We start from the raw sequence: 17,398 nt of genomic DNA, 5'->3' as shown, positions 1-17,398 counted from the left end.
TCTCAGTTTGGCTTGTCTTGACTCAAGATCGAGTATGCCAGGCAAAACCAGAGTTCAGAGGTCTTTGAAGATAGACTCAAGAGTTCATCTTATCGGCCGGAAGTGTGGTGAGCACTCTCGCGAGAGCTGAAGGTACCGACGATGATGATGGTAGCTCGAGGAAGGAAGAGAAGATCGGAAGTGCTACATCTTGAGCGGCCAAGGCAGAAAGCAACCTGACTTTCTTTACCGGAAGCCCTTTTCCAGGGTATAAGGAAACGGTCCGTCTGGCTGGAAGTCCCACATTTTTGAACTCCCCCATCTTTTCAGAAGTTTTCCTGTCGTCTATGCTTGCTTCTGTGCTCTTTCCCCGTTTTATCTGTATACCAGAAAAGGATTCATTAATGTCTCTATCCTAGCTCCACTAAACGGGTGGAGCCGGCTTTCCTTTCCTGTACCATCATGTAGCTAGGAAGTAGCACATAGGGGCAGTTGGACCTCTGGGAACCCAAAGGAAGAGGGGAGGGCACAGAACTCTGCTTATGCCACCAGGACACAGCCTCTTCCGCATTTCCCCCAGTGCTGTCGCCATGCCCCCTACAGCCCTCTGTCTTCCTGTGGTCGTGGCCACTCTGCTGTGGGGAGCGTCCCCTGTCAGGGGACTCATTCGAGCGACTTCTGACCACAATGGCAGCATGGAATTTGCAGACCTCCCAGCTCTCTTTGGGGCTGCCTTGAGTCCGGAAGGACTTAAGGGGTTTCTCGTGGAGGCTCAGCCAGCCAACGCCTGCAGCCCCATTGCCCCACCTCCCCCAGCCCGGGCCAACGGATCAGTTTTCATTGCACTGCTTCGAAGATTCGACTGCAAATTTGACCTCAAGGTCCTACATGCTCAGAAGGCTGGGTATGGTGCAGCCGTGGTACACAATGTGAATTCCAATGAACTGCTGAACATGGTGGGGAGTAACGAAGAAGTCCAGCAGCAGATCTGGATCCCTTCTGTGTTCATCAGCGAAAAGAGCTCTAAGTACCTGCGTGCCTTCTTCATCTACCAGCAGGGAGCTCAGGTGCTTCTGGTCCCTGACAATGGATTCCTCTCCACCTATTTTTTCATCCTTTTCTATGGGATTTTGGCAATGCTCATTTTGGGCACGGGAGCCATAGTGATAGTTCATTGGATCCATTTCCAGAAACAGCGCTGGCGGAATCTGCTGACCAAAGAGCAACTGAAACAGATTCCTACCCACGACTATCGCAGGGGAGACCGGTATGATGTGTGTGCCATCTGCCTGGACGAATATGAGGACGGGGATAAGTTGAGGGTCCTCCCCTGTGCTCATGCCTATCACTGCCGCTGTGTGGACCCATGGCTCACTCAGACCAAGAAGACGTGCCCTATTTGTAAGCAGCCTGTTTGCCGGAATCTTGGGGAGGAGGAGCAGGAGGAAGGAACTCAGGTGCAAATGGGCCATGAGGAAGGGGGCCTGAGAAGCCGCCCTGCCTCAGAGCGGACCTCACTTCTGGGCTCCAGCACCGTATTTCCCACTAACTTTGGCTCCTTAGCCCCGGCACCCTTTGTGTTTCTTGGGTCTTCAACAGATCCCTCACACTCTTCATCCTCCTCTTCCTCTTCCGCTGTCAATCTCATCTGATACTCCCTTTCCTTTCCACCTTTAACAACAGACTTGCACAGACCCTTTTCCTCCCACAAGTATTCCAAGTTGAGTGATAAGATATAGTTCTACCTCAGCTTTCTCCCTTACCCAACCCCTTCCTCCTGAGGGATTTGGACATGCAGAGGGACTGGATCTTCACTTACTGGGTTAATAAAAATGATGCATGCAAATCCATGGGTGAGAGCTGTCAAAAACAATTTAAAAGAGCATATTTTTATTATTTGTGTTAAGGATGAAAAAATAATTTGAAATATTATTTTAAGTAACAGAATATCTTAAATTGACTTTGCTATATTAACATTTCACATTTGTCCTCATAATGCAATTTCTCATAAAAAATTCAGTGTCTCTAGTTTACCTGTTTTAGAGTGGGTGCATATGAAGTAGTCTGCTGCTGCTGCTAATTCGCTTCAGTTGTGTCTGACTCTGCGACCCTATGGACAGCAGCCCACCAGGCTCCTCTGTCCACAGGATTCTCTAGGCAAGAATACTGGAGTGGGTTGCCATTTCCTTCTCCAATGAAGTAGTCTACACCTATCTAAATGTTTGTCATCAGTTAGTGCCTAAAGAATGCAAAGCCCCTGCAGTGTCTACATGGTCATGAGAAAAAAATAACTGGGTTGTAGGTCTCTGATCCTCTGCTTTTCCTGTAAAGTGGCTCTGTAAAAAGATTTAGTTGCCTTATAGCATGTGATCATTAGTATTCTAATCCTACTAATTGGGGTGGAATTTTAAGAGAATGCTTTTTAGCTTTGTCTTTTCCTCTCTTGAAATTAAAAACCGATTTAAGTGAAGGGAACATGCAACATCAAGTACTTTTCACCTGAGAGTGGTAACTGTTCATTCATGCCAAGTGTCTTCTGTGTCTAGAGATACCTGTGTAATTGCAAAAGATGGGAGTTGTATAATATGGAACCATTGAATATGCCCTTCCTTTTTAGAAATTAAGGTCATTTTCACCCTTTAATGATTGTTAATGTTAGCTAAGCTATTTTTCATTTGTATGGCCAATTTCAACTCATCTCAAACTTTCAAACACTACATTGATAATGCAAATGACTAAATACTCTCAATATAGCTCTTTGGATTAGAATGTTTTGTTTCATGCAAGCCTTGAAATAAACTCCTAAATCACACTGAAAACTGTCTATTTTGGAATGCAGAATCAATAATCAAAAGAAGATTTACTATTTAAATTAATATGCAATTTTGTTTCCATAAAGATGTATTTAAGATGGTAATTCTAGTTCCAAGGTCTTATTAAATCAATTGTCAATACTACTACAATTGCTTATCTATTCTATTTACTAATGTTATACTCCAGTTTTTTGATTGATATTTCTCACAATATGCATTGTTTGGCAGGAGGTTGCATTGATAAGCATTATCTGACACTGAAGGCTGTAGTATGCGGGGTCCCCAAGGAACATATTCTGAAGTAGAGCTTTGTGTACATAAACTGAATGAGTTTAAGAAGTAGAGCTGGGTGGAGGTAAAAGTTGGAGGATGGTGTTGCTGCACTGGAAGCCTTAGCAGATCCCCCCAACCTCCACTCCCACCCGCATCCCCGCCCTCAGAGAGCCCTGGAGCTGGAATGGCCCTGCAGCATTGTCCTGCAAATTGAAGCAAAAGAGCAGAGTCCATGTGCCCCTTAACTGATTTGTCATTTCTTCCAGGCTGTCACAGGGACAGAGGAAGGACATTGGGTTGGGCAGCTTTGTTCATACAAGGACAATTCCTGGAGAAAGACTCAACTATGTGAGAAATTTCACTAGTTTTGTGTGTGTGCACACATGCGCGCAAAGGTCCTTTCTGTTTTAATATGATTCTCTGAGTCAGTCAAACTCCAGGAGATAGTGAAGGACAGGGGAGACTGGTGTGCTGCAGTCAGTGGGGTCGCAAAGATTTAGTGACATGATTTAGTGACTGAACAACAACAATCCAGAAATTGCCTAATTGATATTTTTATGAGCTTCTTCTAATGTGAGTTAATACCAAAAGGGTGGCCTCTGCTAAACTGAGTCATTTATGAAACAAAAATAGGAAATAAAGATAGCTAAAGGTTTGCAGTAGAATTTTACCCCGGTCCCAGGCTCGAAAGTGGTATTGCTTTAGACATATATTGCTCAATGTCTCATGTATTCATTACATGAATCTGTATTCATTACAAGCATCTGTTGAGCTTCTATAATGTTCCAAACCCTTCATGGACCAGTGATGGAGAAGAAAGATCCCATCCCTAATTCACTGATCTTCAGGAAGAAATAGTCATTTTGTAGCTTGATGCTTGTGACAAGTAGCAAGAAGGGATAAAAGATCTAGAAAGAATAATCAGTGCTATGCTGGAGTGGCTGATATGGGTTCAAGAGAGATAGCTGTTAAATTTTTAGGAACCTTGCCACATTGTTGCTAACTATGGGTATTATTAAAAATCATATTATATAAATTTACCATTAAATAAATTCTATTAAAAACATAGTTAATGCATATTCAGGGCTTATCACTTCATAATTATTTTATTTTATGCTCTTGAGGTTCTCTATGACTATTAGGACTACCTAGTGGAAAACCATGTAATGGTGTGTTGCTATGCCTATCTTGCCATCTCTGAGTTCAGTGACATTATATTGGAGCCTGAAATTGATCATGATGGGAGTATTTACGCCACAGAAACTGGCAAATGCTTTCTCCTTCAACTTACTCCATCAGAATATCATTTACTGTTTTGGTGATTATCTAGACTTAACAAAGTAATGGAACACTGTTAATAATATAGATTAAACTTGAATGTGTCATGTCTAAAGCTAATATATTGTGAATAGTGCAACAAATTGAGATATTCTTCCAGTATTTGAAAACTGTTATCTGATTGGGCAGGTAAATTTTCACGTCATTGATGAATTAGTGAAGTTGTCACATACATTTTAGTTTTCACACTTTTTTTTTACCTCATTAAGATAATGGAAATATCAATCAATATTTATGGCAGAACTACATTAGTTTGTCAATGATATGAACCACTTCTGAACTGGGAAATAATCAAACATTTATTCACAGACTAATTTTATGAAATCATGGTGGAATTGCAACCATAGTTTGTCTATGGACACAAGGTTTCAGCAAAAATAGGACAAATATTCTGTGAAAATGAACTGAAATTGACTATGCTGTATTTACAACAAAGAGAATATTGCATATTTTATTATTTTCATTAATTGTGTACTTCATACTCCTTTTCATCAATAAAAATTATGTACATATAGGTGTTCATGCATTTTTTTTCCCCACAAGAGTGAATTGTTAAACCTTTTCCAGCGCACCCCTGGATAAACCAAAGCTAATACAGAAATGTGCACAGTTACTGTATGAACACATGGAGTGCCATATAAGGACCAAAAAGGCTGGAGTGAGGGGGGAAGAAGAAGAAAAAGAAGGCTGAACTGAGAGCACCTTGAGAATTCAGGCTCCTCTTTCTCTACTGTACTGTGTTCCGCTTTATAGTAGATCATAAAGAAGGTAAAATGCACAAGGCCTTTTCCAGTCTGTCATCAGTATTAGTGATCACAAACGCACTAATTATTGTTTGGACTAGCTGCAGATACTCAAATTCAGCACTTCTTACAGTCCATCCCGTTTCTGATACAGTCACATCTGTTGTGAGCCTATTAAGCACTGTTGAAATGACCTGCTTTCCCTCTTGAGATGCTTCTAGGCAGTGTGGCTCTGTGTGGTTCCTCTCTTAAGTGCTCACCATGGAAGAACTATTTCCTAGAGTTACTTGGGGAAGTCTCAATTTTTCCCCTCACTGTTAGAAGGCACATCTATTAATATTTACAAACAGCAGGACTATGTTTCCCAGGTCCTTAGTTCCATATTGTACACAGTGGGGCTCAAAACCTTTGAGACTGTGATGGAATGTTCTATTCAACACACCATAGGAGAACATTTCTTTAGGCAATATTCTACCCTCAGCCCTCCTCAGATCATTTTTCTTGGGTCTCAGGCCTCAACTCTGTTCCCTCCCATTTATTTTGCTAGTTTGCTCATATGAATATATCTTATTTAATCTTTGTAGAAGTCATATGATGAAGTATTTGACAAATAAATACCTTTGAATTTAAGTTCATGCTTTTTTTTTTTTTTTTGCCAGTCAAAATAATTTTACAAAATTTTTAGGACTTTTAAAAAGTGATTTGTATTTTTTTTAAATTTTATTTTATTTTTCTATCTTTTTATTTTTATTTTTTTATTTTATTTTTTTTGAAATATTTTTTAAAGATGATGTAGAATTTTATAACTTAATTTTATTTCTTTAAAAGATACTGTTTTATTTTTAAAGTTCCTTATATAGCACCTCCCAAGACTGTAAATTCCTTAAGAGAAGAAACTATAAATTTCACCTCATTATCTTGAGGTACTAGCTCGGCCTGAATGAATACATAAGTGATTATTTGAAAATCACTTCTTTAAACTTGATTGGAGAAGGCAATGGCAACCCACTCCAGTAATCTTGCCTGGAAAATCCCAGGGACAGTGGAGCCTGGTGGCCTGCCGTCTATGGGGTCGCACAGAGTCAGACACGACTGAAGTGACTTAGCAGCAGCAGCAAACTTGATTGTATAAATAGGATTTTAAACATTTTTTCATAGTGAATTTGGCTTGTATCAAATCAGTGTGGAGAGAAGTCAGTGGCATGTTTTGAAGACGCACTGATGGTAGCAAGGGCACCACTAATTTCTGCAGCCTCTGCCCTTTTCTCAGATAGCCATCCTAACTCCACACATTTAAAAACACATCTGTTCATCCATACCTCCATCTTTCTACCCAACTACTCAATGAGTCATTCATTTTGTAAATATTAAGTTGAATCTGTTGTACTGGCTATATAATGGTATCAGGATAGATATGACCTTACCTTCATGTGAAGAAAAGAATATTAAGCCATCACAAAAAATGTGAAAAATATTGTGATAGAAAAATTCTCAGAGTAGAGGACTTTAGGTGGGGGAAAAGGATCTAGACATAAAAATTTATTGGAGGAAATAAAAATTATGTTGAGACCTAAAGGGTGGATGAGGGTTGACCAAAAATAGGAGAGGCAAGAGGGTTTAAGCTGACTGAAGTATATAATACCTGTGAACTTGAAGGGGACGAGAACACAGCATGTTCTAGGAACAAAAAGACTTCCAGTATTTCCAGGACTTGGACTGTGAAGCAAGACAGAAAGAGATGTGAGGTGGCCAGTATGAGTAGAGACTGGACCTTGAAAGGCTCAATGAACTTGTTAGAGTTTAAAAATTCTCTTAATTGTAGAGAATGGCTAGTAGGTGGGAAGAGAGGGCAAGATGAGATTTGGGAAGCCAGATGGAAAATGGTGCAATAACTCATATGAAGGAGATGGTCACCTGACCTCAGATACTGGCTGTGGGACTGGGGAATGGGGAAGGTATCTCAAACGAACTCTTAGCTACAAGGAACTGGGAGAACATAAAAGGATCCAAATGAAGAAATCGTCACGATCAGAAGACACAGGTAAGACATACATCTCTGTGTGGGCCAGATGTATCATCTTCATAAAGGTGATCATTTTTGATCATTTATATTTGAGAGCTATTGTTTAGTTTTTCTTTTTAGCAAAACTGATTAAGCTAACAGTAGAAGAGATAGAAGAAACAAACACGGGAATTGAAATAGAGGAGTATTTTCTGGTATTCTCTAGATTTATTGTTTAACTTGGGAGCAAAATCAAAATGAGATGCCAGACTGTGCTTAATATACATGCTCTCTGAACCTATGCATATAATGTGTTTGGACAAACCAGAGGCAGAGTCAGGGTCTCTGGCGATATCTTTCAAAGGGGATTAAAAACCACAGACACGGACCAAAAAGCTGGAAGGACATTTCAGGTCTGTCCTCTTGATTGAAAAGGGCACTAAAGGATTTGTAACAATTTCAGGAGAAAGCAAATAGTAGTAAATAATAATTGTTGTATGAAAGCATGGCACTATTGGTTTATAAAAGCCCATTCAAAGTTTTAAAAATCAGAGACACATTTCTATAATATTTATCTAGAACATAGATATAATGCTTAAAGGAGCTTCATTAGTAAAGTTGATCTTTATTCAACATTTGACCATGATTAGTAATTATTTGTGGGTGATTTGCTCTTATTATCACTGTAGGTTATTGTTCTTATGAATTTCAAACTGCCTATTTTTTTAAAAGATTATTTTATTTACTTAAAGATGAAGAGGAACTTTGTTGTCTGAGATTGCCTGTCGAGCACTTAATAGTCAAAGAGATGGTTTAGTTTGCCTGGAAAAGGAAATGTGACCCTGGGATTACACCCTTGAGAGATGATACTTCAATTCAAATTGGGATTCACAGAGTAATTGCAGCCTGTGGTAATGCATCTTCAACATCTTAAAATAGCTGTTATATGGGTAGAGCTTTCCCCTAGAGGAATGGCAGTGTTCACTAAGAGACGTCTTTTGTCTCTTTCAAACCACTAGAGCAGCCTTTGAACAAGGCTGAACAAAGAAACACAATATTTAATGTTTTTCTAGAGTGATTTGAAAATTCACTGCTAACAAATATATTCTCTGTTTTGGATTGTGCTGGAAATAAAAAATAAATAAAAAAAGTAAACAAAATAATGTCTGAAATGACTTCATGTTTGGGTTATTTTGTGTGTGTATGTGTGCTTCTAATAGTTGCCATAAAATTTGGACATCCTGGAGCTCTTCCTTAATGTGCAAGCAAGTCACTGAACAAACTCTTCATGTATTGGGTCATTAAACAGATTTTCTCTATGTTCTTTTCAGAAAAACACACAGAATTAAAAATATGTCACTATTTTTTCTATCCCTAGTAGGCAAGCAGTGACTGACAGCTAACAGTGAGATATTTCTTAATTCTTAATTATACAAATTGAGCCAGTGGTTTTCTTAAATATACAGTGAACTGAGTTGTTTCCCTTTTTTTTGTTGTTGGTGAGAGTTTGGACAAGAAAATTTTAAAAATCTTCTTTAGAAAAAAGGCCCTTAAAGGGTTCTTTATTCACAAAGAGAGTTGTAAAACACAGAAAAACATGAAGATGAAGTGGAATGTGGCAAATGGGAAGCTAGACCACACCTAAAAGATATGAGACTGTGAGAGTCAGTCTTTTCTCACATCCAGAACCGATTAGATGACAAACTGCCTCCAAGGAAGACTGTTAGGAAGAGAGTATGCTATCATGTCTGACTCTTTGTGACCCCAAGGACAGTAGCCTGCCAGGCTTCTCTGCCCTTGGGATTTCCCAGGCAAGAATATTGGAGTGAGTTGCCATTTCCTACTCCAAGGATCTTCTCAACCCAGGAATTGAACCCAGGTCTCCTGCATTGCAGGTGGATTCTTTACCATCTGACGCACCAGGGAAGACCTGGAAAGAGAGTACCTAAGTTGAGATGAGAGAGCATGACTGTCAGAATGGTTATGAAAGTTCTAAACCAAGAAGAAAAGACAAAACCCATCAGAAAGCAACTGAAAAGGTAGAGAGTCCAGAGAGAATGAATTTATATCACACTCGAAGAGCAAGAAAATAAATGACAGACAGGCAGCAAGGTTGGGTGATCAAGTGGACTGAGATAATAAGAGGAGGGACAAAATGTCTTCAGGTTGATCCAATCAGTTTAGAAATGAAATCTGCAAGGGCCCAGAGGCAGTTAGGTGATTAATTTAGAAATCCTTGAATATATGGTAGATGCTTAAAGGAAGTCCATTGGATACAATAGAGCACAGGCAGAAACTTGGCATTAAAAATAAAATATCAGAGGCCCCAGTACCCAGGGACTATGAGAGTAGAAACAGAGAGAGATGCAAGGTGCAAGCCAGGTGATGTCAACAACAGCTCTAGAAGCTGTAGAGCAGGGTAGATTCACTAGAGCTCTACTCAAAAAGCACGGTTGCCTTGTGGGTACAGTGAATATGTTACAAGCACAAGGAGATATCAAGGTTGATTCTTTTTCCTCAGAAATCTGAAAATCTAATAGGGATTCTACCATCAGACATTCCCCTTTCTAAACCAAATAGATGGAGGTCTCTTGCAGAGCTGCTGCTATACATGACTTTACATTTATTTTGCTTTATACTAGGTAGGCTTCAGACCCCAGTCAGCCTGGTCCAAAGGCTTACATGTGCAAGATTTGCAAGAGTCCTGGGAGAAGTGATTGCTGCGCGGATGGGGAATAGACTGAGACTCGTTCTTGACATCCACCCTAATTTGTCTTCTAGGCATGTAACCAAGGGATGCTGAGCAGCACAGTTGTTCTGGAGCCCTTTCCTTGGCCATGCTAAGCATGAGGCCCAAGATGAAACTGCATGAAAGGTGTTTAGTGTGGTACTGATGAAGGAAATAAGGCTTGATTTGTTAAGAGCAGTATTAGTAGTGGCCATAACCATGTTATGAAAAAGTCCAGGAAAGTCTTAGCTACTCTAAGGAATGAATTTAATTCTTTAGGAAACAAGACTTAACAAGCCCACTGTGATCATTGTCATCCTTCAGTTGTCACACTATGCCATTGCAACCATTTTCCTTTTTCTGCTGATAAAGAATCTTTCTTACTTTTCCGTAACTGGTCCAGTGAATCTATGTTTGGTCAAATACTTGAATGTACTCTCTAGGTATTATCTGTTTAGGTAGATGATACTGGGATACAAGAAAGAGCATACAGCAGGGTGTGGGAAACCACATGGCTTGGGCTAATTCATGTCATTGTCTGTTTTTATATATAAAATTTTACTGAAACATAGCCATACTCATTCACTTATTGTTGTTATTCATTCACTAAGTTGTCCAATTCCTTGCAACCCTGTGGGCTGGTAGGACACCAGGTTTCCCTGACCTCTACTATCTCCCAGAGTTTGCTCAAATTCATGTCCACTGAGCTGGCAATGCTATCTAACTATTCCATCCTCTGCCACCCTCTTCTCCTTTTGCCTTCAGTATTTCCCAGCACCAGAGTCTTTTCCAATAAATCGACTCTTCGCATCAGGTGGCAAAAGTATTGAGCCTCAGCTTCAGCATCAGTCCTTCCAGTGAATATTCAGGGTTGAGCTCCTTTAAAATTGATTTGTTTGATCTCCTTGCAGTCCAAGGGACTCTCAAGAGTCTTCTCCAGCACCACGATTTGAAAGCATCACTTGCATATCACCTATGGCTACTTTCCTGCTACAGCTGCAAAGTTGAATAGTGCTATTTGGTCACAGTCAAAACCTTTGATCTATGACCCTTTGAGAAAAAAAAAATCTGTTGACTCCTATTCTACAATCAGGCTTCTCAGGTGACATAATGGTAAATAATCCACATGCCAATGCTGGAGACTCAAGAGACTTGGGTTCAATCCATGGATCGGAAAGATCCCCTGGAGTAGGAAATGGTAACCTGCTTCAGTATTCTGGCCTGGAAAATTCCATGGACAGAGCAGCCTGGAGGCTATAGTCCACAGGGCCACAAAGAATTGGACACAACTGAGCACACAGCTATTTGTCTGTCTATTCTACAACCAGTATATTGCCCAGTGCTTAAAAGAGGCTAGTTTCAAATCCCACCTTTTCCATTTCCTAGCTTTGTGACCTTGGACAATTTATCTAACTCTGCTCTTCAGTTTCCATATCTGCAATGTAAGGTAATGTAAGGAGAAAAGGATGACAGAGGATGAGATGGTTGGATGGCATCACTGACTCAATGGACATGAGTCTGAGTAAGCTCTGAGAGTATTGGTGAGGGACAGGGAAGCCTGGCATGCTGCAGTCCATGGGGTCACAAAGAGTTGGACAGGACTGAGTGACTGAACTGAACTGAAGGTAATAACAGATCTACTTCATGAGCTTGATATGAGGATTAGATTGATTAAATCATGAATTCTTGTAATGATACTCATAGTGCTGCAAGTACTCAATGAAAATTAGCTATTGTTATCATTATTTGACAGTGCATTATTTTTAAAAATATATTCAGTTCAGTTCAGTTCACTCAGTCATGTCCGACTCTTTGTGACCCCATGGACTGCAGCATGCCAGGCCTCCCTGTCCATCACCAACTCCCAGAGTTTGCCCAAACTCATGCCCATTGAGTCAGTGATGCCATCCAGTCATCTCATCCTCTGTTGTCCCCTTCTGCTCTCGCCTTCAATCTTTCCCAGCATCAGGGTATTTTCTAGTGAGTCAGTTCTTTGTATCAGGTGTCCAAAGTATTAGAGTTTCACCTTCAGCATCAGTCCTTCCAATGAATATTCAGGACTGTTTTCCTTTAGGATGGACTGGTTGGATCTCCTTGCAGTCCAAGGGAATCTCAAGAGTCTTCTCCAACACCACAGTTCAAAAGCATCAATTCTTCAGCACTCAGCTTTCTTTATAGTCCAACTCTCACATCCATACACGACTACTGGGAAAACGATAGCTTTGATTAGATGGACCTTTGTTGGCAAAGTAATGTCTCTGCTTTTTAATATGCTGTCTAGGCTGATCATAACTTTCCTTCCAAGGAGTAAGCATCTTTTAATTTCATGGCTGCAGTCACCATCTGCAGTGATTTTGGAGCCCAGAAAAATAAAATCTGTCACTGTTACCCCATCTATTTGCCATGAAGTGATGGGACCAGATGCTATGATCTTAATTTTCTGAATGTTGAGCTTAGAGTAAACTTTTTCACTCTCCTCTTTCACTTTCATCAAGAGGCTCTTTAGTTCTTCTTTGCTTTCTGCCATATATATATATGTATATATATGTTTGATATCTGCAAAGGGCTAGTCAGTGAGTCTGGGCATTGAAGATGAATTAGGATATATTCTTCCCCTTAAGGAGTTCATGGTATAATGGGAAAGATAGATGTATACATTACTGATCATAATATAATGCTATAAATAGATTTTTGTTCAGTGTTACTGGAAATCAGAGGGGAAGTCAATTTGAGTGATGATATTTGGCCTGAATCTTGAAGTATGAGTGGATTTTTGTAAGGACTGGGGTAAGGTAAGGAAATGCATGAATTCTTTAGGTCCATGGAAAAGCTACAGAGAAGGAAAATGGAAGTGTAGGAAATGGGAAGAAGAAACAGGTTTAATGTAGGTTTAGAAAAATTGCATATTTGAGCTGAGTTAATATGAATGGTGAGTTGAAGAACAATGGTACCAATTTTTGAGACTGTCTATTGATGGGTCATGGAGAGCAGAAATGAATCACATAAGGTGCTTGAAATGGTGCTTATTTATCACTATGTTCTCCATGCCTGACATTGTATATGTTCCTTAATGGAAACTTCAAGTTGCTGACTGTCAACATTGACAGTGAAACTGAGCAAGACCCTGTGGGGCTCCTCGGCATGGAAGCCCTTCAACCCCCATTTCTTGACTCCTGTCTCTATGACCTTCCCTGAGTTCTTATGAGCAGATTCAAATGGTTGCTAATCTGGGAATGGAGAGGATGAACAGACAGAGGAGATGGAGGGGCAGCCACAGCAATAATAGTGCAGCCATGGGGCAGGGTTCTGGTTCCACCTCAAGGGATGTACATAACATCTTTAAACTCTCCAAGATGTCAGCATTCTTCATACCAGAGAAAGACCACCTGAGGCTACATTAAAGGAACCAGGAAAGCTCATCAAGAAGATTACTTGAGACCAGATTAGAGTAGGGGAGGTCCTGCAGATACCCTAATCTTATCAGCACTCTCACCATTTATAGCCTTTGCTATGAAACTGCTCATCAGATCTTCCTGGGTTGGGACACATACTTTTCAGCCTGTGTCCTCCTTTGCCTGGCAAAGCAAGTAAAGCTATTCTTCTCCAATTCTCTCGAAACTCTGTCTTTAAGATTCAATTTGGCACCAATCTCATTATGGGCCCTTTAAGACTAAATCAAGACTCACTGTTCCCCTTTGTACTTCAGTGTTCTAAACTTGAAAGCATCAGAAATGATGATGAGAAATGGTCTTTTTTTTTTTTCCCCTGAAGGAATATATATTCAGAGTCAGGAAAAAAAAAATGTGTTCTATTGTCATTGTGCTAAATTTGACTTTTGAAAGAATACACACAGGACTTGTCACAGAGATTGGATGAGTTTAGTCATTTCTTATAAATGGATGGCATCATGTTTTTATTTACCTGCCTAGGTTGCCCATCTGGTAATATCAAGAGTGAGGAGAGAATATCAATAAAAGTGATGCAAAAACTCAGGCTTTATGAGGTATCTCTTCCTATGGATCTTAACTCCCTTAGAGGATTCTACTCTCAATGAGAAACACATACCCAAGATAGAACCTTGTGTACAGGGAGTGGGTGAGATGAAAGAAAGGGGCATAACATGAAAATAAGCTTGTTCCAAAGTGTTACCATTTTGCTGGGCGCAAAGATGTTATCAGTTGCTTTAGTCAAGAAACAATCTGGGTTAATTATTACAACCAGAGAATAAAAAATGTACTGTTCAGTATTAACTATGACTTACTTGAATTTTGCTTGGTATTTGGCTACAGACAGAGCTGGTATTAGACAATACATGGAATGAATCAAGAAAGCACATAAAATATGTATACTACCCCGTTTAATCTGCTGATTTCTCAGTGGTTTGGGGAGATAGGTGCTGTAAATCAGATTCTTCCTGGAATAGCTAATATTCACACTGTGATTTCACAGAGTACAACAATTTGTTATTGAAGTTGAAGCATTAAAATGTACAGCCAGCCTCCTTATGTTCTTGAGAAATTAATTCCTTTTTCTCTCTTTATTAGCATTTTTTTTTGTTTACAAGAATAAAAATATTTTCATTTTCTAAGTGAAAATAAGGATGATGATGGTATATGTTTGCTGGTAAGTATAAGAAACTGGGGCACAAACTTAAAAGACAGTGTCCTATTTTTGATAATAAGTAATTAGAGTCCCTTGGATTGTAAGAAGATCCAACCAGTCCATCCTAAAGAAAATTAGTCCTGAAAGTTCATTGGCAGGACTGATGCTTAAGCTGAAACTCTAATACTTTGGCCACCTGATGCGAAGAACTGACTCACTGAAAAAGACCCTGATGCTGGGAAAGATTGAAGGTGGGAGAAGAAGGGGATGACAGAGGATGAGATGGTTGGATGGCATTACCGATTCAATGGACATGAGTTTGGGTAGACTCCAGGAGTTGGTGATGGACAGGGAGGCCTGGCATGCTGCAGTCCATGGGGTCACAAAGAGTTGGGCGTGAGAGTGACTGAACTGAACTGAATGACAACCATTTTTTATAGCCTACTTTCCCCACAGCTCTTAGCACTGTGACTTCCTATTGTGACATACTAAAAGTGTGGAAATTCTAGATTTTTCTAAGCATTAACACTGTCCTGTGACGTGTGAAGATTATCAGAGAGGTGTTAAAGAAGATGTAGGGAGAAAGCAAAGACAAAGTGCACAGAAGCATGGGAAATCATTCTGCGGTTACTGGTCCATCTATTTCAGACTTCTTTGTTAGGCTTCCTGTCTCTTTCACCCTGCTTACCCAACCGGTTAGCAAATACTGTACATTCTATCTTTAAAATAGATCTCAGTTCTGACAGTGGCTCACTATCTTCTTAGCTTTATTACTTTTCACGATTATTATCTTGTTCCTGTTTCCATAGGTGGTCTGCTACATCTCTTCCCTATAGAACAACAGGTCTTAAATTGAAGATCAGATCATATTAGTGCCCTGATTGAAAGTTCTCATGCCTCCCAGTCTTAAGGTACAATTCCCACTCGTTATTATGGTTCATGAGGCCTTCGTTGGGCAGACTTCTAGAATGTCCCTCAATGATCCCTGTCTCCCAGTAATCAGGCTCTTACATAATTTCTTATTTACTATATGGACTAGACCTAGTCATTTATTTTGGTAAATAGAATAAGGCAAAGAGATGGGACCTGACTCCTACTCAATTACAAAGACTGAGACTTCCATTTTCCTGGCAAATTTGACTTCTCCCTTTGCTCACTTTGATGAAACAAGCTGCCATGTTGGAGAGACCCAAAGTCAAAGATCTGAGGATAGCTTTTGGCCAGAAACCAGTGAGAAAGCAAAACCCTCAGTTCACAGTCCAACAGCTTGCAAAAAACAGAATTGCGAATTCAAAGCCCTGTGAATGAGCTTGGGAGTGGATCTTTCTTTTTTTTTTAGATCTTGATTTATTTTTACTTATTTATTTATTTTTACTTTACAATATTGTATTGGTTTTGCCATACTGAGATGACCCAGAGGGATGGTACGGAGAGGGAGGAGGGAGAGGGGTTCAGGAGCGGGTTGAGGATGGATCTTTCTTCAGTTGAGACTTCAGATGACCCAGCCTTGGCCAATATCTTGATTGTATTACAAATAGCCCATGAGAGACTCTGAAACAGATGATCCAGCCCAACTGCAGGTGGATTTCTGATCTATAGAAGCCTGTGAGATAAATGCAAATATGGTTCCTAGCCGCTTATTCCTGAGGTGATTTGTTACACGGCAGTAAGTAATGAGTGTCTGGCTGTACAGGATCTGGTCCTAGGTTTCCTCTCAAACCTTGCCTCCCTGTGTTTCCCTCTCACTCACTTTAATCTAATAACTCTACCTTTGTCTATTCTTTTTGGACATACCAAGATTATTCTTACTGCATGGACTTTTACTGTTTTCTGTGTTTGGAATGTTCTTACCCTAGACCTTCATAGACTGTTCTTTCATATTTTTAGGCTTTGTTTCACTAATCACCTTTACAGAGAAGCTCTGTCTGCCCTGCTTACATGGAGAAGCTATAGCTGCTGTCTCCCTTTTTGTTTACCTCCTTTTTGCCCCCACCCCCTCCTCTGTCCTTTTACCTTGCTTTATTTTCTTTCCTGTCCTTCGGCACCCCACTCCAGTACTCTTGCCTGGAAAATCCCATGGACGGAGGAGCCTAGTAGGCTGCAGTCCATGGCGTCGTGAAGAGTCGGACATGACTGAGCGACTTCACTTTCCCTTTTCACTTTCATGCATTGGAGAAGGAAATGGCAACCCACTCCAGTGTTCTTGCCTGGAGAATCCCAGGGATGGGGGAGCCTGGTGGGCTGCCGTCTATGGGGTCGCACAGAGTCGGACACGACTGAAGTGACTTAGCAGCAGCATAGTTGCTTTACAACGTTGTCTTAGATTCTGCTGTACAGAAAAGTGAATCAGCTATGCATATACATCTATCCCCTCTTTTTTGGATTTCCTTGCTGTTTAGGTCACCACATAGCATTGAGTTCCCTGTGCTATACAATAGGTTCTCATTTGTTTTTCATTTTATATATAATGGAGTCAATATCAATCTCCCAATTCATCCCACCTTCCCCCTCTCCCCACTGGAGTCCATGCATTTGTTCTCTATATCTGTGTCTATTTCTGCTTTGCAAATATGTTCGTCCATACCATTTTTTTTTTTAGATACCACGTGTATGCATTAATATACAATATTTTTCTTTTTCTGACAGACTTTACTCTGTTTGACAATCTTTAGGTCCATCCACATCTCTGCAGATGGCACAGTTTCATTTTTTAAAAAAATTTTATTTATTTTTTAATTGAAGGATAATTGCTTTATAGAATTTTGTTTTCTGTCAAATCTCAACATGAATCCACTTTCTTTTTTTTTTTTATTGTCTGTCTCTTGCTTTAGATTTTAAACACCATGAGGGTCAGGGTTTGGTCTGCCCTCAGTGCCTAGGGTATGTAGTGACTAAATATTTATTGAATTAAAGAATATAT

General features: G+C 40.0%; 1 protein-coding gene across 1 annotated transcript; it reads left to right on the top strand.

Moving 5' to 3' along the window:
• The first annotated feature begins 596 nt into the window (after positions 1-596).
• LOC102266154 (E3 ubiquitin-protein ligase RNF167) lies at positions 597-1,631 on the top strand. The gene has a single exon (XM_005892013.2). The coding sequence runs from the start codon at positions 675-677 to the stop codon at positions 1,629-1,631; it is 957 nt and encodes a 318-aa protein (XP_005892075.2). The 5' UTR covers positions 597-674.
• Positions 1,632-17,398: the final 15,767 nt, after the last annotated feature.

The sequence above is a fragment of the Bos mutus genome, chromosome 20 (genome assembly GCF_027580195.1).
Source record: "Bos mutus isolate GX-2022 chromosome 20, NWIPB_WYAK_1.1, whole genome shotgun sequence".
NCBI lineage: Eukaryota > Metazoa > Chordata > Mammalia > Artiodactyla > Bovidae > Bos > Bos mutus.
This window is presented reverse-complemented; position numbering and strand designations above follow the sequence as displayed.